At 36.3% G+C, this 21,589-nt stretch overlaps 4 protein-coding genes across 11 annotated transcripts; 2 read left to right on the top strand and 2 right to left on the bottom strand.

Moving 5' to 3' along the window:
* Window positions 1-222: 222 nt before the first annotated feature.
* Window positions 223-3,090, top strand: LOC111487535. The gene is made up of 2 exons (XM_023134977.1): window positions 223-1,423; window positions 2,572-3,090. The coding sequence occupies exons 1-2, from the start codon at window positions 1,023-1,025 to the stop codon at window positions 2,816-2,818; spliced, it is 648 nt and encodes a 215-aa protein (XP_022990745.1). The 5' UTR covers window positions 223-1,022; the 3' UTR covers window positions 2,819-3,090.
* A 1,928-nt stretch (window positions 3,091-5,018) lies between these two features.
* On the top strand, window positions 5,019-6,951 carry LOC111487531. Its single transcript, XM_023134966.1, has 3 exons — window positions 5,019-5,360; window positions 5,451-5,819; window positions 6,217-6,951. The coding sequence occupies exons 1-3, from the start codon at window positions 5,052-5,054 to the stop codon at window positions 6,856-6,858; spliced, it is 1,320 nt and encodes a 439-aa protein (XP_022990734.1). The 5' UTR covers window positions 5,019-5,051; the 3' UTR covers window positions 6,859-6,951.
* Window positions 6,952-7,554: 603 nt separating this feature from the next.
* LOC111487028 lies at window positions 7,555-9,987 on the bottom strand. Of its 3 annotated transcripts, XR_002718974.1 has the most exons (6): window positions 9,216-9,949; window positions 8,806-9,120; window positions 8,330-8,675; window positions 8,158-8,238; window positions 7,890-8,074; window positions 7,568-7,857 (listed from the first exon to the last, which is right to left on the bottom strand). XR_002718974.1 is itself a non-coding variant. In XM_023134235.1 (5 exons), the coding sequence occupies exons 1-5, from the start codon at window positions 9,519-9,521 to the stop codon at window positions 7,974-7,976; spliced, it is 1,146 nt and encodes a 381-aa protein (XP_022990003.1). In that variant the 5' UTR covers window positions 9,522-9,949; the 3' UTR covers window positions 7,555-7,973. The 3 variants fall into 3 exon arrangements, 2 of the variants coding, with proteins under 2 accessions (XP_022990003.1, XP_022990001.1); XM_023134235.1 differs by having other exon boundaries at window positions 7,555-8,074; window positions 8,806-9,117; XM_023134233.1 differs by having other exon boundaries at window positions 7,556-8,074; window positions 9,216-9,987.
* Window positions 9,988-12,324: 2,337 nt separating this feature from the next.
* Window positions 12,325-21,564, bottom strand: LOC111487029 (protein GUCD1). Of its 6 annotated transcripts, none has more exons than XM_023134238.1 (12): window positions 21,361-21,564; window positions 20,269-20,461; window positions 19,990-20,114; window positions 19,147-19,258; window positions 18,790-18,864; window positions 17,122-17,210; window positions 16,857-16,918; window positions 16,663-16,735; window positions 16,020-16,095; window positions 15,529-15,670; window positions 15,333-15,389; window positions 12,325-12,550 (listed from the first exon to the last, which is right to left on the bottom strand). In XM_023134238.1, the coding sequence occupies exons 2-10, from the start codon at window positions 20,428-20,430 to the stop codon at window positions 15,596-15,598; spliced, it is 849 nt and encodes a 282-aa protein (XP_022990006.1). In that variant the 5' UTR covers window positions 20,431-20,461; window positions 21,361-21,564; the 3' UTR covers window positions 12,325-12,550; window positions 15,333-15,389; window positions 15,529-15,595. The 6 variants fall into 6 exon arrangements, with proteins under 6 accessions (XP_022990006.1, XP_022990007.1, XP_022990005.1 ...); XM_023134239.1 differs by having other exon boundaries at window positions 15,596-15,670; window positions 20,269-20,445; XM_023134237.1 differs by having other exon boundaries at window positions 15,333-15,448; window positions 20,269-20,445; window positions 21,361-21,563.
* Between the last annotated feature and the right edge of the window lie 25 nt (window positions 21,565-21,589).

Below are 21,589 nucleotides of genomic sequence, written 5' to 3'. Positions count from 1 at the left end.
AAAAGAATAAACTGGGTCTCACACTCACTCCAAGCCCATTTCAGGCCCAATAATTTTTAATTTTTAATCTCTCTCTTATATCTATATTGATAAATTTCCAACTTAAAAGGTAATTAATTGGAGACTTATTTATGGGTTTTTATTATAAAAAAATAAATAGTGTATATTTATGCATCATTAAACACAAAATTAAAGACATAAAAATTTATTAAATACCTTTTGGAGTGGGAAGGAAGGGAAAGAAGGGAAGGGCCCCAAAAGAAAGGAATATGGAGAAAAGCAAAGTAAAAAGAGTGTAAATGTGGGACAAGAATCGGGTATGATGGCGCCTCTGCCTCAGCCACAGCCTCAGACTCTGGCCCTCTGCCTCTCTCGGTCACACGGTCACAGCACTTGGCTTTTTGCATTCAATGAGTGAGATACCAAGTCGAAATATTTTTTTATTAGAATGTGAAAACTTTTCTTTAATAGGCGCGGATTATGGAAAGTAGAAGGGTAGATTGTGTTGGTAGAGTAATTGGGTAGGCGTTTCCCATTCAAGTTGAGGTGTAGTTGGGGAAAGGAAAGGGTTGATGATTTTGTTGCTTTTGTACACAATTTGTGATGTAATTTTTGTGTTGAAGAACGCTGTTTTCCGTGGAACAATGATTTGGGTGATCACGTTTCTACTTTTTTCTTTGGAGTGATGTTTTTTGTTATTAAACAAAGGGGGAAAAAGAGAGAAGCTGAATGATACTCTGCATAATGCAGTGCAAAAATTGTGTCCTAAATCTTTCCCCGTCTTTTTCCTCTCTGCAACTCTGTTTTAGGCTGCATATCGACACTGACACCCAACAAACCCGCTGAAACAGGGGACACCCACCACACTTACTTCTACTCCTCATTCGATTGCTGATTATCATATCAAAATCACACCCTAAATCTAATCATTTTTGTTTATGGCACCTCTTTCTCTCTCTGGGTTTTCATGGTTTTCGCCTCACACACCCATTTCATGAGGATTCACTGTCTGAATTTTTCCGATGTCGACAATCCAAAACACCCACGTTGTCGCAATGGAAGAAGAGCAAGAAGAGCGGCCTTCCCGGGTTTCTACAGCTGGGACTGACGCTTCACCGGCGTCTGATGATGTGCGGCGGTGCTCGGTCCAGTCGAGTGCTGAGATTGTGGGGGCGGCGGTGGAGAAAAGAAGGGGATCCTCTGTGTCGGAGTGCTCTGTTGAGATGGATCTGGAATGTGGGTTAGGTGAGATTAAGGTACATTTGGCCAAAATGGAGAGAGATTGCCGTATTTGTCATCTGAGCTTGGATGCTACGAATCATGAATCTGGAATCCCCATTGAGTTGGGCTGTTCTTGCAAGGATGATTTGGCTGCTGCTCATAAGCACTGTGCTGAGGCTTGGTTCAAGGTTAAGGGTGACATGTAAGTTTTTAGAACAAAGCCCTCAAGTTTCATTTCTCTTATCTCCTGAGTTTTGTTCATATCTAGTGTTTAATTACATTTCATGCATTGGATATACTGAATGATATAGTACGAGAATCATGAATAACAACTTTGTTTTCATCATTCAAACTTGTAGCTACGCTACACATTTGAGAGTATGTGGTAATCTGGACTCTTGCTTCTACCTAAATCCATCAGCCTTTTTTCTTACAAAGCTAAATCGAAATGGGACCGAGATCGCATTTGATTGACGAGACGACTGCCCTCGGCTTGGAGGTGTTTCTTGCACAAGAACTTACCCTTCCATCACCTAAAACATGCTCATTTCATAGCCTACACATACTCTTGCTTGCTTTAGTCTGATGCACAATTGATTGGAGCCCTTTTCTTAGCTGGGTTGAAATGTTTGAATGTTTCTTCACTGCTTCATTGCATGATGTTGGTATCTACACAAGTATAAGGAATCAACGTTTATTCCAAAAATGTCCAATCAGTGAGATTCTTTCCTGTTTAACCATCTTTGAACATGGATTGATATATAGATACTTACAGATACTATCTTTGAACAGGATTATTTTCTCATTCCTCGTACTATATCTTCATTGTGTCTTCTGCAGAAGTTTGAAATCTTTTTCTGTTCTCTTATTGAACCATGAAGAATCTATGAGCATATCAGAAGAACTGAGTTAATATAGTCGAATTTATTAAGAAATTTAAGCTTTTGTGTGAGATCCCACGTCGACTAGAGAGAGGAACAAGTGTCAGTGAAGACGCTGGGCCCCGAAGGAGGGTGGATTGTGAGATCCCACACATCAGTTGGAGAAGGGAACGAAACATTTTTTATAAGGGTGTGGAATCCTCTCCCTAGCAGATGCAAACGCGTTTAGAGGGAATCCTGAATCGGAAAGCCCAAAGAGAATAATATTTACTAGTGGTGGACTTGGACGGTTACATTTTGAGACCCTGCTAGCAACAACCCTATGTAGTTTGGCTAGGAATTTGAATGTAAAAACCTTAAAGGGAAGCCCGAAAGTTTGAACGTTTCATTCTCTAGAAGATAACGAAAAAGGAACTTAATATATGCCTTTTGTCTCTACTTGCTCTTACCCATCTGCAATTTGTTGCAGCACCTGTGAAATCTGTGGATCAATTGCACACAATGTTACTAGTACTTGTGAAGCTGATTCGACCGAGCAGTGCAACGAGTCGAACGATGGAACGACAGCAACCACTGCAGCTGCTGTCGTGGTGCCACCACACTCTACAGAGACTCGAAACTTTTGGCAGGGCCACAGGTTCCTGAATTTCTTGCTTGCTTGCATGGTTTTCGCCTTCGTCATATCATGGCTATTTCACTTCAAAATACCCTCATAATGAAAACCACACTTGAAACGAGGGAGCATCAAACCAAAAAGATTGCCAAAAACTTCATCCCTCATCGTCTGCAACGACCGAGTCGTGGTTCGTATACTGATCTTCTGTTAATATGTATTAGTGTTAGAGAACTGAGGAAGAAGACTGGTTTGTGTATTGTATCATTGGGGCCTCGTGTTGTTTTATGGCACTGAAAACAGACAGGTTGGATTAATGTTTGAAAAGATGCTGTAACGATTCAGCTAGCTAGCTGGATTGCCCATTTTCTGTTCTTCATGCTGTTTTTGTCATGTCGTCTCTCGTTGTGGATAATTCTCTGTTGAGATTCCGACATGTAGTTAGTCCCTTCTAAAACACTAACTCAAAACCATTTATATTTATAGTAAAAAATGATTAACCTAAAATGAAAATGACAATGTAACATATAAAAGTTTTCTTTAAGAAACCATTTATACCAAAAATTTCCATCAAAATGCATTAATTAGAAAATAAGTATAAAGTTTGATTATTTTAAGAGTAAAGATTAGTTTTAATGTGAATATAATTAAATTAAATTAAAAGAAATGGGGGTTTATTTATTATTTATTATATTTTTTTTTTTTGAAGTAATGAAATTGAATTATATAAAAGAACGTGGCGTGATTGGTGGTGACTGTGCTAATACTGTTATGTCTAAATCTGCTATTTTCTTATTCTTTTTAAGGTTTTTGTTTTTTTTCATAATTATTATAAATAAATTAATAGTTTTAGATTTTTCTTTTTCTTTTTTTAAGATTTTATTTCTCTTTCCTAGTAAGTGGTTGGTCACTCATTTTAGATTAATAAATTTGATAGAAAATAACAGTGATCTGGCGAACAAGGATTATGTGACACCTCACACCATACCTTATAATAAAAAGCATATAATAAAAATAAATAATATAATAATAAAGCATAGGCCAAAAAGCATCTGCCCTGCGTATCAGATTTTCCATACATGAGAACGTGCACACCATTATTGATACCATTAAATAATATATGCTATGATTTTCGAATTATCCGAATATTTATATATATATATATATAGTATTGATATTATAGCATGGTTTTTGTCTCTTAACCCAGCCACACATTAAAACTATATATTATAAATATGAATTCCAAATTTTTGATAATTTTAGATTACGGTTGTGCTACTAACCACTAACCACCCAGCATTTGCCCAAACTCAAATCTAAATGTCGGCCGCTTTTCTGGGCGTCGAGGGTGCATCTCTCGCCGTCGCCGACATGTCGGATGGGGTTATTAAAGATTCAAACACTTTTTCTTTTTATTAAAATAAAAATAGCTTTCTATTGAGAAGGAAGATCAGAAATATTAACACCTAAATAAGGAGTAAAATTAAGTTAATTTGAAGGGCATCGAGCCACCGATCGAAAGAAAGGACACACTTTTGCCAAAGTTCGAGCACTATCGACACTACTGGTGAATGCAAGACTTAGCAGTAGGAAATTAATTTAGAAAAATTTAGATATGAGGTTGAATTAGGAAAAGAAAAGGAGTAAAATAGAACCCAATTAAATACAAAAACCACATTAAATTATGGTTTAAAGAACATTAAGTATTAAAAATTCAACACCCAAAACTGAAGAATAATGGAATTTGAAAGCAAGGAAAAACATGGTCAACATAGCAGTTGAGGAAGCCAGTTCATGATCTCCATTATCAACTTGGAAAAAAATGAACACAAAACAAACTAACCCCGTCAATTAATTACTACAAAATGTTTGCCCTAACCATGTATATAGAACCGAAATTGATGTAATCGATCCAAGTTGTCAAGTCAACATAAATGCTTGATTGTTTATGGTTTGTGGGACTGAAATTAAGTCCATTTTTAAAAATATGATAATTTAATTGATGTTTTTATTCCTATGATTAAATTGAAAGAATGGAACCAAATTGGTAATTAAAGTATAATAATAACAGGAAAATGAAAGATATTGGCAAATTTTAATAGTAAATTACCAAAAAGACAAGTTTCCAAAGAGAGAGAGGGAGGGAGCGTGCAAACACGACATGTACAAAGCGGAGCACGTTAGAATGAGGGGCCATGGTCGGTTGGTGTTGCAATGCCATCCTTCCTTTTCATTTCCTTTCTTCTCTTCTCTTCTCTTCTCTTCTCTTCTCTTCTTCTTTCACTTCAAACTCCCTCAATAACCTCTCTCTCCCTCTCTTTCTCTCTTTCTCTCCGATGAGGAAGCTTTGTCCCAACTTCGACCGGGAAGACGGCCTCGACACTGTCCTTGAGGTTCCCATCCCCGAGGAGATGTTCTCTTGCAACACCAACAAAGCCCACGCTATCTCTTGGCAAGCCATGAAAACATGGGTCAAATCCAACCAGCACCACAAATCCTCACATGTTAATTCAATCGCCTCCTTATTCGGCGGCCGCAACGCCGAGATCCAGCTCCTCCTCGGCGTCGTCGGAGCTCCCTTAATCCCACTCCCCATCATTTTTCACCACCAACCCATTACTTGCAACATCAAAGACAATCCCATTGTAAATAAAATTCATTTTTTCTCAAACCCCTTTTCAAATCTCAATAAACCCATTAATGTTTCTTTGTCGTTTTTTTTTGGGATTTAACAGGAGGCGTCAATGGCGAAGTACATAGTGCAACAATACGTGGCCGCAGTGGGAGGGGAGCATGCCTTGAATTCGATTGATAGTATGTATGCCATGGGGAAGGTGAAGATGGTGGCGTCGGAGTTTTCTTCCGGCGAAGCGTGTTTGAATGGTAAAGCGACGAAGGTGAAGAACGGGAAAGGCGGCGGCGGCGGAGAAATGGGTGGGTTTGTAGTGTGGCAGAAACGGCCGGAGCTATGGTGTTTGGAACTGATGCTGTCGGGGTGTAAAATCAGCGCAGGTAGCGACGGGAAAGTGGCTTGGAGACAAACTCCTTGGCATCACTCTCATGCTTCTCGTGGCCCTCCACGTCCGCTCCGACGATTCTTGCAGGTAAATTAATTTTTATATTTTTAAAAATAAAAAATAAAAAAAATAATATTATTCGGAGTTACTAAATTATAAGCGTATTTGGTGGAAAAGCGCTTCAACGTGCTGGCTACCACGGTTGAAAATAATCCCCCCACCAACTCTTCAAAGTACTGCATTTTAACCTAACAATTTCAAAAAAAAAAAAAAAAACTGAATGGGCCGGAACTTGCCTTCAACTTCCCGTCTTGGGCCGAAATGGCCCAAATATATCATGGGCTTTTCTATTTCTGTCTCCGAAATGGCCCAAACAGATGATGGGCTTTTCTCTGTCTCTGTCACCGAAATGGCCCAAACATATGATGGGCTTTTCTCTGTCTCATCAAATTTACTGACCTAGAAGATTTGTTTGACGCGGCAGGGACTGGATCCAAAATCGACGGCGACTCTGTTCTCAAACTCGACCTGCGTCGGCGAGAAAACGATCAACGACGAAGATTGCTTCATTCTAAATCTGGAAGCCGAATCGCCAGTCCTACGCGCAAGAAGCAGTAGCAGCGTCGAAATAATCCGCCACACAGTTTGGGGATATTTCAGCCAAAGAACCGGCCTCCTCGTGGAGCTAGAAGATTCGCATCTCCTCCGAATCAAAGCCGGAGGATCTCGAAACGACGATATATTCTGGGAGACGACAATGGAAACCCTAATTCAGGACTACAGAACGATCGACGGCGTAAACATTGCACACGCTGGAAAAACAACCGTCTCGCTTTTTCGATTTGGCGAAAGCGCTGAAGGCCATTCGAAAACGAAGATGGAAGAGACTTGGGAGATCGAAGAGGTTGATTTTAATATCCAGGGTTTGTCGATGGACTTCTTTTTACCTCCCAGCGATTTGAAGAAGGAGAAGGAAGGAGTAGGTGCAACGAGTAATGGAAAGTTACCGTTGACGATGAGATGTGCGGCGTCTGGTTCGAAGATTTGTTCGAGAGTGGCGGCCATTGATGTCGATGAATCGGAGGGCAGTAATCAGAGTGATGAAGATGAAGAGGTAGAGCCGTGAAGAAATACATTTAAATTTTGAAAATCAAAATTTTTGGAAATTTGTACATAATCCATGATTTTATAGATGTAAAGAGAGAGCTCTCTATTTATAGACCTTTCCGGGTATGAAGGCCTGGGCTTTAATGGTTTTGGGCCCAACCAATAACTTGGGCTTTATGAACTTTGAGCCCAAACCCTTTGAACTTGGGCTTTTGGCTCCCCTTCATTGTGAGTATATATATTTGGAATTAATTTTAAATTTAAAAGCATAAGGTTAAATTCAAATAAGAAGATGGGGGTGGGCAGAGAGGACAATTTCAAAATTCGACAATCGAAAACAAAAAAAAAACAAAGGTGTTTGACTAAGTCAACAGAAGCATTGAAAGTCCAAAAAAAGAAAACAAAATAAAACAAACATCGCGAGAAACGAGGATGTTCCGAAATTTGGTCTTTCAAGATCTAAGAAGCGGAAAAGAAACGGGCCCACATTTCGTGTGGGGCCCAACATCTTTTAAATATATATATTAAATCCCTTCGACTTGAAGCTAAATTTATATTAAAATAAATAAATGAAAAAAAGGAAAAAGAAATATAAAAGCTTTAGACACTTCAGCTTCAAGCGATTAAAGTCATTGTCACATGGATTTTATTTTTTTCCCCCCAAATCATTTAATCTCTCTACATTTTTATTTTTTGTACCATTTTAAAAAAGATAAACACATCAAATATATGTTATTATTTATTAAAGCATATGATTAATAACTGAACAAAATTACAAGGCAGAGGGGGATTTTTTTTATAATTTTTCCCTCACCCAAAAAAAGAACATATATCTAAAATCACTATGGCACAAAATTACAGATTTATTAGTAGGACACACAACATATCTCTGTCCTGTCCTTTTCTTCTCAACCTCTTCATCTTCTTCTTCTTCCTTCACCCACTGCTTCCTTTCCTTCTTTATTCTAAACCTATACTGCCATTTTCAATCTAACTAAGAACACCCTTTTCATCAATCTCTTCGTCCAAGACCGCCCTTCTTCATAAATTAATATTGTTCTGGCTACTTCAATGGATTCTTTATCCAGCGCCTGCAAAAACAAATGGATTCAGTGTTCTCTGCTTCGTTCTTCATCAGTATGTCCATTCCTGAGGTAGGTGAAGTTCTTGTTTTACGGCTCCCTCTGCTCGGATACTACTCCTTGGCAGTGGCAGAAGGGGATTCTTTCTGGAGTCTGTAATTTGTGAAACTTCCATTTAATTCACTGCTTTAAAACGATGACAAATTAGGGGGTAATTGTTGGAGAAACTTGCTTACCGACGCTGGATGACAGCCAGCCGTTGAATGGGGCTTGATTGGAGCTTTTCATTTCCTCCGTAAAATTAATGGCTGGGCTACCTAATTAATCATAAACGACGAAGGTTAAAGAAAGATAATCCATGTGTCCTTTAGACAAGGGACGTTTTGAGATAATTTCAGGTCAAAATACCTTGTTTATGGCGGCACTCGGATGGGTTTACATGTCTGCGAGGGAGGAAAACGCCGGTTCCGGAGGAAGCCCTTTTGATGGCAGATCCGCCGGCGGGATGAATACAACGCATAGCGGAGGCATTGGGTGGTGGATGCTGACTTTGATGCGGCGGAGGAATCCAAGGACAGTGGTTCAAACTGCCGGTGCCTCCACCGCTCCGGCTGGTAACATTAACGATGTTTCTCTCTCTGTTTTGAATCTCCGACTTCCGGTGAGGCTGGGCTGACCAACCGACTTTGGCTTGTCTTTCCCAAGCAGAGGCACGAAGAGCCTGTAGTACTAGATCCTGTCCCACTTTCTGAACCTGTGGAACCAGAAATCTCAATGATCTCAGATATGTAAGGCAGGCCATAGGAATAACTGAGAACCTAACTACTAAAATGCTCTGTTCTCTAAGACTCAACTTAATTGTTAGGAAATTTGAAATGATTTACCTGCGCGGAAAATGCCAGATTCCTAGCACAGTTCTGGGTCGAGAACAGCCCATACTCCACATTACTTGTGGATTTAACCGGTATGGAAGATCGAGCGCCCGCAAATCCATTGTTATGATATGGGGTCGTTTGGCCGTACATCTTTAACCTCGCAGCCTCCCTTGAAGCTGCATGTATGAGGACTCTAGCATCGTTATCAGCCCCAAAAACCACCATGGGAGGCGATTTTAGCTGAGACGAAGGACCTTCAGGGCGAAACCAGGCGTCTATGCGACTCAAAGTCGACTGAGGAGAACCAGTTTTCACATACTTCTTCTAAATCCCCCAAAAATATAAGCAAAACCCATGTCAGAAACTAATCCAAACACTTAAAAAAAACATCAGAAAAGAAGATTAGATGAAAAGGGTACCTGAATTTTGTTGGGATTAAAGCAGGGAAATGTGGATTTCTCAGTTTCACAGAGAGACGTCCATGCAAACTGCTGAGCCAAACCCACAAAAAACTCATCGTCGTCACTACTACCGCCAGTTGAGTCCGTAGAGCTCACAACCGATTCCACTGGCGAGTTGAGGTCAGAGTTAGAACCAAACGAGTCAAACTCGTAAGGAAACTCAGAGGGGAAGCTCAAACAAGGAGGTTCAAAGGAAGTTGTCTTACTCAGACTTTCTTTCCCAGAGGGAAGCCACAAATCAGAAGCAGCTAGAGACTCAGCCATGCGAGAGGAAGCGAGAGGAAGAGATAGAGAGAGGGAATGGAGGCGGAAGTTGAGGAGGCGAAGAGGGTGGGAGAGGAAGATTAATAATGAGGGGAAGAGAGACTGGTGGGAGTGGGGGTGGACGAGGGACCCTACAAAGGAAAAAGGAAGAGAGGGAGGAGGGTGTGGGGGGAATGTTAAGGAGAAGCTTGAGCTTTATCGAGGGCTATTGTGGATCTGGGAGACGGTTCAAAATCCAGAGAGAGAGAGAGACGAAACTGTCGAAGATGTGAAGACAACTGGAAAGGGAGGCGGCAGTAGCTGGAGACACTTGTCCTTCAGTGCAACCCTTATGCCATAAGTTACAAACCTTTTTTAACTGTGTGCCTTACTTTTATTACCATATTTACCACCGCCGTTGCGTCAGCTTCATTCCAACTGCATGGGACCTGTGTCAAGGAATGGAAGTAACATTGGGTTAAGAAGAGAATTAAGGAGACAAATTATACTTTTTGTGTTCTTAATCTCACTCTTAGGCTTCGGCTTCAATCATCCCTTTAAATGTCTCACACATAAATCATTACCATATCTTAATCTGTCCCATCAATTAATTACCTTTAATCCAATTTCCACACTCCCCCTTTTTCTTTTCCTAAATATTCACATTAAATCTTCCCATTAGTTTAAGTTAACTTAAAATTTTGAAGTAAATATAAGAATTAAAACATGGGGAGATGGGTATAAAATCTGTAGGTGACGGTGGAGGCACCGAAGTTTGGTGCTTACCCGGGTAACCAAAGAGAATACCTTAGAATCTGAATCTGTGACGTGGCACCAGTAGAGATTCAGCACTCTTTAACTGCCAATCTAACCGGTGGGGCCCGCCAATAGATGCCGTCTCTTTTAACGGATGTGACATTTATGCATACCGCGTTGTTTTTTTTTTTTTTTTTTTGGTTGATGGATAAAAGTAGCGGACCCCAAAAGGCTATCCGGTGGATTTGATAAAATTCCCGCCAAAAAAGGGGCGGACAACAAATTGAAAAGAAAATTAAAAAAGAAATTTGAAATGGAATGGAGGCAAGTTTGGAGGGTGGGGACTGACAGGTTTACCTGCCGAAAATAACACTATGACTGAACTACCAAGACATGGACAACAACCCTAGTAATAATATGTTTTATTAAAAAAAAAAAAAAAAAATTATACAAATTTAATTTTTTAAAGAAGTATTATAATATTCTTTTAATCATTATTAAACAAAAACTATTAGTGTTAGGTTGATTTTTTTTTTTTTTTTTTTACGAAAATAAAAGGCCGATTAACAAAGATGTTAACTCTCAATTTTAAATTAAAGAAGAAAATTTTAAATCAATTACTGCATCAAATTTAAGAATCAAATCTATAATTTAACCCAACTTTAAAAGAATTATAAAGAACTTAAATAAAATCAGAAGATTTGATTTTAAAATGTTAATGACCAAAGTAAAAAATAAATAAATGTAAAGAATAGAAAAGCAGGGGAAGTAGCAAGAACTAATGATTTGACTTGACTTGATTGGAAGGGTCTATTGACCTTGTCCAAATTTGAATGCTGCGGTACTCATTTTAAAAATCACACACATCCCTATAAAGTTCACCATGACAAACAATTTAATTTAATGGATAATTTGGCAGCTTTTATATATATACATATATAAAATAAATAAATAATCAATAGTTTTGAAATATATAAGCATTTAAAAAATAAAGGATGGAAATTCAAAAACACTTTCATAACTTATAGAAACATTTATTTTCATTTTTGGACTTTTAGATAATAACAGCCAATATTGTCAAATTCTTTTGTCACAATCGATCATCCTATTAGTAAATAAATACACGTCCACTTCAAAATAATTATTTAAAAGAAAATAGTTAAAAACTAGAATATTTTAGTAACATAAATATTTTCAAAAAGCTTTAAAATGAAATAAATTTTAAAACTTCAATAGCTATTACTCTCATAAATATTTATTCGTCTATTTTGAATAAATTTTCTGGCACATTAAATACAGTTAAATATTCAAGGCGGAACATTAAATTTTAAAAGGTCTAAAATTGAATCCTCGTAAAAATGAAATTAGAAAATTTATGAGAAACCAACATAAAGTAATATAAATCCAACCCAACTAATTATTTCAAAATTAAAAAATTATTAGAGAGTGAGAAGAGGAAAAAAAGTAGTGAATGGGCATGCAGGGAACAGGTGTGTATGGTTGTTGGCGGGAAAAGAAAAGTAGAAAGACCAGTCAAAATCAAGGATTTTATCAAAACAAACGACTACGTACACCCAATCGCGCGTGGAGAGAACGCGCAAGATTAGTATAGATTAATATAGGTGGGCACTAGGCAGTGTAAGTCAGGGTTGTAAAAGCGCGTGAGAAGAAAAATGGTGGTGGGGGCCAAAGCTGGTCGGCTGGCGTGCAAGGACTGATATAAGTGAGGGAGAAAGAAATTAAAACGGAAAGAAAAAAAGAAAAAAAGAAAAAAAGAAACTCCCGCCAACAAAGAGCGAAGACAAATCCCCTATTCTAAATTCTACCCAATGACACGTCATTCACAGTTACCGCCTCTTTCATTTCTTGTTGTTTTTGAATTTCACACACAACGGTCTTAACACTTCTACATCAGTCTTTACCTAACCTATCCTCCAATCTTTCTCTCTTTTATATTGATGTTATAACTTCTTGAATTTTAGGGGTTGAGGTAGGATGGAGGTCAATGTGGCAACCAAACTATGTAGGCACCTATAATCTGCGTAACCCTATACTAGAGGACGCTCGTAAAAAAGATTACTAGATCAAGAAGAGACTATTGGAATGCCAAGGGACCACATAAGCCTAGCTTCACGAACAAAATCTTAATGGTCAAATTAGTTATGCAACACTACTCTAACCCAACTTAACACTTTTTCGATACAAGCATGAACTTAAGTAAGGAGTGTTGAACACAATACCGCACAAGTTTGAGTGTCTATCTTCTAGGTCAACTCAACACCTCGATCAAGAGCCTGAATAGACCAATAACCAACGCAGAAAATATATCAGTATGTCAAAATATATTAATAAGACTTTTTTTTCTTTTTTTTTTTGTTAATGAATTTAACCAAAAAAAAAAAACAAAAAAAACAAGAATTAAATTGATAAATTTCTAAAAGATTAAGTTAACGTATTCTCCATGAATTCAGTGGTCTTGTTTAACTCAAACCAATCACTTGATAGAGCTCAAGTGGTTAAACAACAATGTCTCCTTTTTATAGTTCAACAACAATGGTTCTTCACATCAGCATCACCCTCTCATATCCTTTTCGGTCTTATAAAAGAATGCAAACATAATCATAAACTCATGGCTTCCTCTAAATCAAATGCATACTCAATCTTTTTATTTTCTACCTAAACTCTAGTTTAACACTTTAGACAAATGAAGAAACTAAAAAGGAGAATTGTGGTCTCCATTTATTTGTTAAGGGATGGTAGGGCTGAGGTGTTCGGCCTCACCACCAATCCAAAATTAGAACTTCATATTCACTAGGTAATATACTTTTCCGTCCTACATTTCTTTATCCATGATATGGCAGACAAACCAAAGCAATCCTGCCCAAGCTTGGTGTTTAAGCTCTGGTATGGTGACAATAAAATGCAGGAGTATCTTAATACCAAGATGCTTCTTACAAAGAAAATTAGCAAGCTGAATTCTTATAACCTTTTAACATTCAACATTGAAGAAGGAAATAAAAAATAAAAAATAAAAATACCTTAAAACACATATTTCTTTCAGAGAGGGACAGTCACATATCTACTTAACCCAAAATGTCAAATGGACGGGAGGAAGAAATGGCTTGAAGGTACATTGAAGGGTAGATTTAAAGGAGACAAGGTGGGGCTTATAGATGAAATGATTACAGAACAAAAAGGGAAGGAGTTCCCCTTTTAAGATATTCATATTGGGAATAGCAGAGCTAAAACTATGAAATTAAGGTACATGACTTTTATTAAAATGAAAGGGGCCTTAAAAGACCATTTCAAAACCTATACAAATTTCAAATCTACACTCCAACTAGGAGTATGGGACTGTCTGGTTGAGGGTGGGTGGGTGTGGAGTGAGTGAGTGAGTGAGTGAGTGAATGAGTGAGTGTTGTCCATTATTAATTTTGGGCCCATTCTTTTCTTTGACAAAACATTGTGTGTTAAGTCTTATGATTTCTGTTTCTTTTTCTTTTTGCCTAGAGAAGATGATCATAACCATGTTCAACTATTTTCATCCCTCCACGTGTCCCATTCATCCTCATTATATGACAACCCGTAGCCGTAGGGCAGACTCAACATCTATGCATCCCCACACACCATGATAAATGATGAATCCCACAGATTTCCAACTGTATCCATTTTCTTTTCTTTTCTTTTCTTTTTTTCAATTGCTTTACCTTTTTAAAGGCAATATTATTCATATATTCCAGACGAGTTTACTTCTTTTTCTTTTCTTTTTTTTTTCTTTTTTTATGTGTGTGTTTTCCTTTTAAAAACGGGAGTTGTCGAAAATACTAGATATGTTAATAAAAGTTATCATTTTTTTCTACTTTCAACAATTACCATATCAACTAAATCGCTTACTGGAAATTAAAAAAAAAAAAAGAAAAAGAAAAAAAGTCCTAAACTTAACTACGAAGCTTGATCCAAATACCAGACATCAAGTAGTTTTATCAATGAAATTTGATTAAGATATCTAGTTTGAGTTTCAATCTATATTCTATAACTAAATAAATGTCATCCTAAAAAGGCAATCTAAGTTTATCCTTGTAATCCAACATTATTTGATAATCAATCTTTATGGAAATTGAAGTATTACATTACCATTTCTCTTATATCAAATGGTAAAACTTACTTCAACGGCCATACTTGCTTACTAATATACTCATCTTTATGGCAGGTGGGTGCCCATACTATAAAATTAGGAATAAGATTACTACTTTACGAAAAGAAAAGAAAAACCTAATTTCTATTTTTTTTGTGTTTGCTTCGATTTAAGAGTCGTTTCTATAACAGATGTCAACACTACATCTAGGAACATAATTATTGACATTTGTTGGCTGATTCCTTTTTTTTTTTATAAGATTTGTCTACATAAAATATCTTAATATGTACTTTATCCCATCGTCCTACATTTATCTACGCATTTTAGTTTCTGATCATTTTATAATGTCTTTATTATTATTTAATATAAATTAAAAAAAAAAAAGAAACAAAAGAAAAAAAAAAGAAGCCAACATCCATATATTTGTACAATAGAGTTTTTTTTTTTCTTTTTTTTTTTTTAACAAAAAGAGAATAATCTTGAGGTTCTAAATTATTAATGATGCTTTCGGTTTCCAATTCTTTTTTAAAGTTCTGCATATTTCCCAACATTTTTCTTTGTTTTTCTAGTCTACTTGAACAATTTTTAAATCATTAAAAAAACTTAAAAAAAAAAAGTTATTAAAATTTCCAACAATTATTAGAAATGAAAACTAATAAAAACAAACATCAGAAGTTATTATAAGTCTAATGTTTAAAAACATAACAAAAACAACACCATTGTCAAATAGAGCCTAACTTATTAGTGATTAGTCAAACATCAAAAGTGGGAATGGGAAGAGCCTAAATTAGAGTTCTTCGTAGCCCAATTTTGTTATATATATTTAATAAATATATCTATTTCCATTAACTACAAAAGGGAGGAGTGGCGTGGGGGCTGCAAAAGTGGGGCATTTACGTGGGACTGCAAAAAGAATGAGCATTGAGGGGCATAACTCGTACCTTATAACATGCAGTGGACAGCAGAACATTGTCGTCAATGAAATGATGAAAATCACCCTGAAGAGAATTATTGTAAATGAGTAAAAACGAGCCCATCTTTTACAACGACCACCAGTCTAAAAACAGAATAAAAATATGGATGGATATATATATTCACAATATATAAAATGGAAGAGAAGAAATCAACGAACTATACAGTGTAGTAATACAGAGTTTCAATACTCTCGTGGTATTGAGACATTGGAATGGAGACAGATATATACTCAGCAGTCGATGTTGACATTTGGAGAAAGACGTGGTGATGGGATCCTTAGCTTCCCGCTCTTCTCCAATGATACCTATAAAGACAATCAAACTCATAAGAAAGTATAATAGTTCATCCAGGACTTCAGTTGTTTAGTTCTTGCTCGCTTCTCCCTATTCTATTGTGACAATGAATAGCTAATTTCAGATTGTGTTATATCAGGTGACAGATCATACAAAAGAATAATTTGGATGTTTCAAATTTCATTGATGAGTGAGTAGTCACAAAAAGTTGAGATGGACAAGCAAAGCTATGGAGCATCTCCCCCAAAAAGTCAATGCCACAGCGAAATCAGACAAGGAAAAAGATGGAACTGAGCATGTTATTTTCTATTTTCAAATTGCCATGGAACAGATAACAAGGTAAAGCTGGTAAAAGAGTACCAATAGGATATCTTCATCTGTACCGAAGCATTTGCGTGCATCATCTAGACACTTCGATGAGATCCTCACATGCTTGCTGCAAAACCTTGTTGAATTATCTTCTAAATTTTTTATAACTAGCTAAAGTAATTTATCAACACCCATAAATCAGAGGGAAGTCTAGAGAACACAATTTTTTCTTTTAATATTATCAAACATATTACGGATAGGTTAAAAACCACAAAAGAGGTAGCCAAATTTGTAATAATTAGGGAAAGATTGCAATTACAAAAGACATCTTTGTGAGTTGATTTAAAAAACATATCTTGTAAAAGTTGGTAGTTTTAGTTGCCATGAGATCTTGAGAACTTTACAGCTATCAACATGCTAGTCTGATCTTGAGGTTCATCTCAATTAATCTAAAGAGCAATTAATCTAAACGATATGAGGTTAGATTGTGGCACAATTTCCTTGGACCAAACTACGAATTATTCAGTTCTGTAGAATTCAAATATTTGAGACGTACGGACAGTACTCATATTATACAATCATCTGAACATTTGCGATATAATCTACTCAGACTTTTTAACACTTGAATAAAAAATGCCAGAGATTATTTAATAAAATGAATAGATTTACTATAAACTAAAGGGGAGGATAGAACCTAGAGCTGGCAGGATCTCTGATTTCAAATTGATCCGCATCAGCATCATAGCCACATACCACTATATAGTGACCTGAGAAATATATTCATTGGTAATGAGTAGAGAATTCAAACTACAATATAAGGTCCAGAGAGAGTTATACATCATAAGCATTGGTAAGCAATGTATCTAGTGAGAAAGTGGCCATACTAACCAGTATAGCTGGAGTTGCTATCACATATGCCTGACACAAGTACATCTTCCAGCCAAGACCGACTGTGACAAATATCCCCAAGACCATTCCAGTCATAAGAAAATTGTGACAGGTATATTTTAGAATTAAATCTAGAAAGGGGCAATCTATGATGAAAAAGTGCAGACCATAGTTGGATTAACATGGCTGCAACATGAAATACTAATAAAGTAGTTACTTCGAGAAAATTCAGTAGGGAATTTTAAATATTATAAATGTACTATACCTCAATGTATGCTGATCAACTAACACAATAGCAACATATATCCCAGATAACATTAAGAGAGAGATTTCTTCTTTGCTGATAGATCTGCACTGTTAATTCGAGGATAGTTAACTTAATATCAAAAGACCATTAGCTTCCTATTTTAGATGGATAAAATGACACAAATCTACACTGTGTATAGGTATCTTGAACGTATTCCTTCAAACCAAAATCTCCAATTTTTCTAATACAGCTTGAGAGAACAGCAACATGCATCTATGTTACGTTCACAATTTTGATTTCTAAGGTAGAGATACCCAATGACTAGGCATCCCAGATAGCTATCTTTGCAATTGGTTTACTTTAGCATCTTTCTTATGGTTAAAGCTTAAATAAAAATCTTCCATTTTACGCTTTTCCCCTTGAATATGTAGCTTAAGTTAGATTTATGAGTAAAATACATTTTGGTCACCCAAATTTGAACTTAGTTTCTATTTGACTCCTAAGTTTTCAAAACAAACTATTTTGGTTTTCTAAATTTAAATTTAGTTCTTCAAGTTCAAGATTTGGTCCTTTGATCTTTGAATTTGATTACTAATTGGTCCCTAAAGTTTGAAATTGGTTCCTAATTTGTTTCTGAGTTGAGTTGACCGTTAGTTATCCTAAAAGAAGAAATTAACATGAGTTCGTCAACTAACAGTCTACTCTACTAAGAGACCAACAAAAAATCAATTTCAAACTCCAGGGACTAATTGGAAATCAATCTCATATCTCAAGACTAAACATGCCAGTTTTGAAATCTCAAGGACTAAAAATAACTAAATTCAAATCTCAACAAAAAAAAAACATTTAGTTTTGAGAACTCTTGGCCAAATAGAAACTATGATAAAATCCGAAGGACCAAAAATGTGTCTACCCAAGATTGATCTATATGACCAAAAAAATACATAATTTTGGTGGATTATTTTAATATGCAGCTTTTTCCAGGCATTTTCAATATAACAAAACAAAACATAATGGTCAAGCATTCCTCGGCATCAGGTTGGAGAGTAACAAAAATAACCAAAGATTACATTACTTTCCCAACCATAAATTTTGAACACAACCAACACCAAAGTGAATAGTCCTTCAGACAAACCTTCAAGGGCAACTATAAAAAGAATGAGTAAGTCTAAGCAACAAATAGATTATTTATTTCCATCTGCTGGAAAGCTCTGAAAGGCACCATAGCATACCCCCAAGTGATCATTCATATCTCTCTCAAATAAGATGGTTTGAATTAAGGGTAAAATACACTTTTGGTCTCTAAAATTTGAACTTAATTTCTAATTGGTTGCAAAATTTCCGAAGCAAACACTTCGGTCCTTCAGAAACAAATTTCAAGCTTCATGGACTAATTAGAAATCAAATTCAAACCAAACCAAACATGTCACTTTTCAAACTTCAAGGACCAAGTAGAAACTAAATTCAAATATCAAGTACAAAAAAATGTCAAAGACCAAATAAACTAAGTTAAATTGAGGAACCAATAGTACATTCTCCTCTTGAATTAACATAGAATGAATACGATGAAATAAGAAGTATACAAAAAATATCCTTCATATATTATTACAGCAATAAAAATATGTAATATATAGGTATACATTAATCTTACAGAAAGAAATACTTAGATGTAGTAAATGACCACACCTCAATTTTGATTCCAGCATCCACTGCCTTTTGAAATAGCTTATCGACTCGTACCAGATCATTTGCTAGTTCCTCCTGCAGAAGCTGTGTTAAGAAGCACGGGAGTAGCAAAAAGAAAGAGCCATGCCAAAACAATGTTGCCTAACAAAATGTATTTAATATTCACCCGATAAAGCAATGAGGCTTGCTCAACAGAATCGGCTTTTAACTCAAACCTTGTAAGACTTCCATAGTCAATTACAGAAATGATCAACAAAATTTTTTTATGGATAGGCACAGTGGTAAATGGCACAACAGAGGCAGTCAAGTAATTTCTGCGCAAGAAACCAACAGCGCAGAAAACATTGAAAAATTCACCTTGTAAAATGATTCAACAGAATAATTAGGGTCAGCACCAAAGGTCACCGTGAAGTAGGAAAAACTGACTGAAAAGCTCTGCAACAAATATGCCAGATCGACAGTCCATATGCTGCCCAAAAAAAGTTGCAACCAAAAATTATCAGCTTCCACTTCATATACTAAAAAAAGTGAATTTTATAATATAAGGGAGAAAAAAACTGATATATAAAAGTCGAGACATTTCAACTTGTTATCTCATTCACTTTCATTGTAGAAACCCATAAAAGTTCCTGTTTGCGTTACTAAGGAAGTAAAGACCTAAAGCAGTTAAGGAGCTTAAGTGAATGGTCACCTTGAAATGATAGTTAACTGAAAGATAGTTCAGGAAGTCAGAAAGGGAGGTAATTTTTGACCGGCTGGAGAGGGAAAGGGAGAAGTTATGAACGGCTGGAAATTAGACTTTGGAAGAGAGACAAAGTCTCTAGAAAGCTTGAAACTCGATAAACTTCTCTATATGTTCTCATTTGTGGTTTTCCAATTGCTAGTTTTATTGACTTAGATGTTGGGACATCAGTTCCAATGGGAATAGAAAAAAAAAAAAATCAATCGATGATAGAAATCAGTTTATGAGAAAATGAATACAAGATTCAGCTTGTGTAGAGTGAGTGACAGCAAATTCCTCAATAAAAAAGAAAACTGACATGTTTTTTACAGTCATGGAGAAATGGCATCACATGCGTAATGGACTCGGACAGATTTCAAGTTCCTCTTAGAATACATTGCCAATTTCAACTCCCTTCCACTTGTAAGGAATGTTAGACATACGTGATGAAAAAAGGATCATGTTTAAAAATAAAACACCTCGTTGTGCCGCATAGATCTGCTAGTGATTGAATATGGCAATCATGTATACCAAGAGTGTCCAGAATCATCAAAACACAAGCAAGGCCACAATCCCATTGTTGAAGCTGGTTTATGTGTGTTACCTGGCAGGAGAACAAGAAACTCAACAAAGCAAAAAGAACAAGTTTACTGCCGCACATCAACACTTTGACTTTTTAGTTTATGACAGAATCATCGCATAGATTATTGGCTTGGAGAATATATTAGGATACAAGAAACAAAATCAAACAAGCTTACTTCAATGAACTGGGAGCGGGGCAGAATTGGAGCATCACGTTTTATTTTACTTAGAAACTTGTCAAATGGGTACACTTCTACTAAACTCAAATCATCTCCACCCAATTCTCTTGGTTCCTCTAGCTTGAGAATCTTGTTGAAGAGAAGATAGAATGGCCACATGAGAGGCCAATTCAGCTGCAAGCAGTCACCGCTTTGAAGAGGGTTAGTCAACAGATTATATTTGTTATTCTACCAAATTCCAGAAACATGACTTCTACTACCTTTAAGACAAAGAGGAAGTAAGATCCCGAGTCTGAATACTACTGAGGAATATTATCAAATGATATCAATTATAAAATATGCCAGGAGAAAGTTCATGTACATCAAAACTCGAGGACACGCTTCGTCAAGCACATGCACAGTTCCAACAAAAGGTATAAACATTAAGTCTATAAGCTTGCGTCAGATGGCTCAATTTTACAACACTCGGCATAAGATATGTTTTAGCAATTTTGTTTTTCCATCTTTTAATCTGAAACTAAAATTTATACTACCTCAAAAATCTAAACAAAAACAGTAAGACTTGCTCCATGAATTATTACAAACAAAAATATCAAATATTAAAGGCTGTAAGTCGAGACAAAAGAAAGTCCAATCAATCGTTTATCTAGCTCGAGCCCTTCCCAATCCAGTAAACATCGTTTCCACAACTTCGAGGTCAGAAATAGGACGATCTCTTCGCTTTGGATAATAAGAGTCAAAATAATAATAAAAACAAATAGCGGCAAAATTTCAGATTCCAAGAACAGATTACAAACAATCCATCAGTTTCAATCATTGAAAAACATTTATTCTTACGGAAACAAACCGAGTGGTTGTTAAAATGAAGCTGAAAATAGGTAAGAGAGAGAAAATTTTGGCGATGGTTGCATTTATTTCGATCCTTGGTTAATGGCAACTAGGAAGAACGAAAATCGGAATAAGCACAAAAAAACAGGTAAACGGAAGGATTGGAGAAACGGAAGGAAAGTAAAATATTATTGAAGCACAAAGAAACAAACTGACAACTCTTTGGCTTAAAATATTACTAATTACAGAACAAGAACGAACCTGGCAGAATTAAATGCCGCAACGATAAACAAAAGCAAATCGGAATCCAATGAACCTTCTGAATTTCCGATCGGAACCAGAGAGCGATGAGCAGAAATCAGGGTGTAGTCACCTACTCCGGCTGAAATAGGAAAAGTATAAAGGCGCAGATCCTATTCCAGAAGGTTGTTGAAGAAGGATATTATTACTGGCTTCGTATTTGGCGGGTTCTTAAAAATTTCTGGCGCAT

This window comes from Cucurbita maxima, unplaced genomic scaffold (genome assembly GCF_002738345.1).
Source record: "Cucurbita maxima cultivar Rimu unplaced genomic scaffold, Cmax_1.0 Cma_Scf00012, whole genome shotgun sequence".
NCBI classification, from domain to species: Eukaryota; Viridiplantae; Streptophyta; class Magnoliopsida; order Cucurbitales; family Cucurbitaceae; genus Cucurbita; species Cucurbita maxima.
The sequence above is the reverse complement of the archived record's forward strand: the minus strand, read 5'-3'. Positions and strand labels throughout refer to the sequence as shown.

Bases quoted from the DNA above. Each gene is read 5' to 3' on its own strand.
- LOC111487535 (XM_023134977.1), top strand. From the start codon at position 1,023: ATGTCGACAATCCAAAACACCCACGTTGTCGCAATGGAAGAAGAGCAA. The intron at 1,424-2,571 runs GTAAGTTTTTAG...AATTTGTTGCAG, and splicing joins TTCAAGGTTAAGGGTGACAT to CACCTGTGAAATCTGTGGAT.
- LOC111487531 (XM_023134966.1), top strand. From the start codon at position 5,052: ATGAGGAAGCTTTGTCCCAACTTCGACCGGGAAGACGGCCTCGACACT. The intron at 5,361-5,450 runs GTAAATAAAATT...GGGATTTAACAG, and splicing joins ACATCAAAGACAATCCCATT to GAGGCGTCAATGGCGAAGTA. The intron at 5,820-6,216 runs GTAAATTAATTT...TTGACGCGGCAG, and splicing joins CGCTCCGACGATTCTTGCAG to GGACTGGATCCAAAATCGAC.
- LOC111487028 (XM_023134233.1), bottom strand. From the start codon at position 9,521: ATGGCTGAGTCTCTAGCTGCTTCTGATTTGTGGCTTCCCTCTGGGAAA. The intron at 8,239-8,329 runs GTATTTTGACCT...ATGATTAATTAG, and splicing joins CGAGTGCCGCCATAAACAAG to GTAGCCCAGCCATTAATTTT. The intron at 8,075-8,157 runs GTAAGCAAGTTT...CACAAATTACAG, and splicing joins CTGGCTGTCATCCAGCGTCG to ACTCCAGAAAGAATCCCCTT.
- LOC111487029 (XM_023134238.1), bottom strand. From the start codon at position 20,430: ATGTGGCCATTCTATCTTCTCTTCAACAAGATTCTCAAGCTAGAGGAA. The intron at 18,865-19,146 runs GTGAATTTTTCA...CAGCTTCTGCAG, and splicing joins CTGTTGAATCATTTTACAAG to GAGGAACTAGCAAATGATCT. The intron at 16,736-16,856 runs GTTAGTATGGCC...TATATTTCTCAG, and splicing joins TAGCAACTCCAGCTATACTG to GTCACTATATAGTGGTATGT.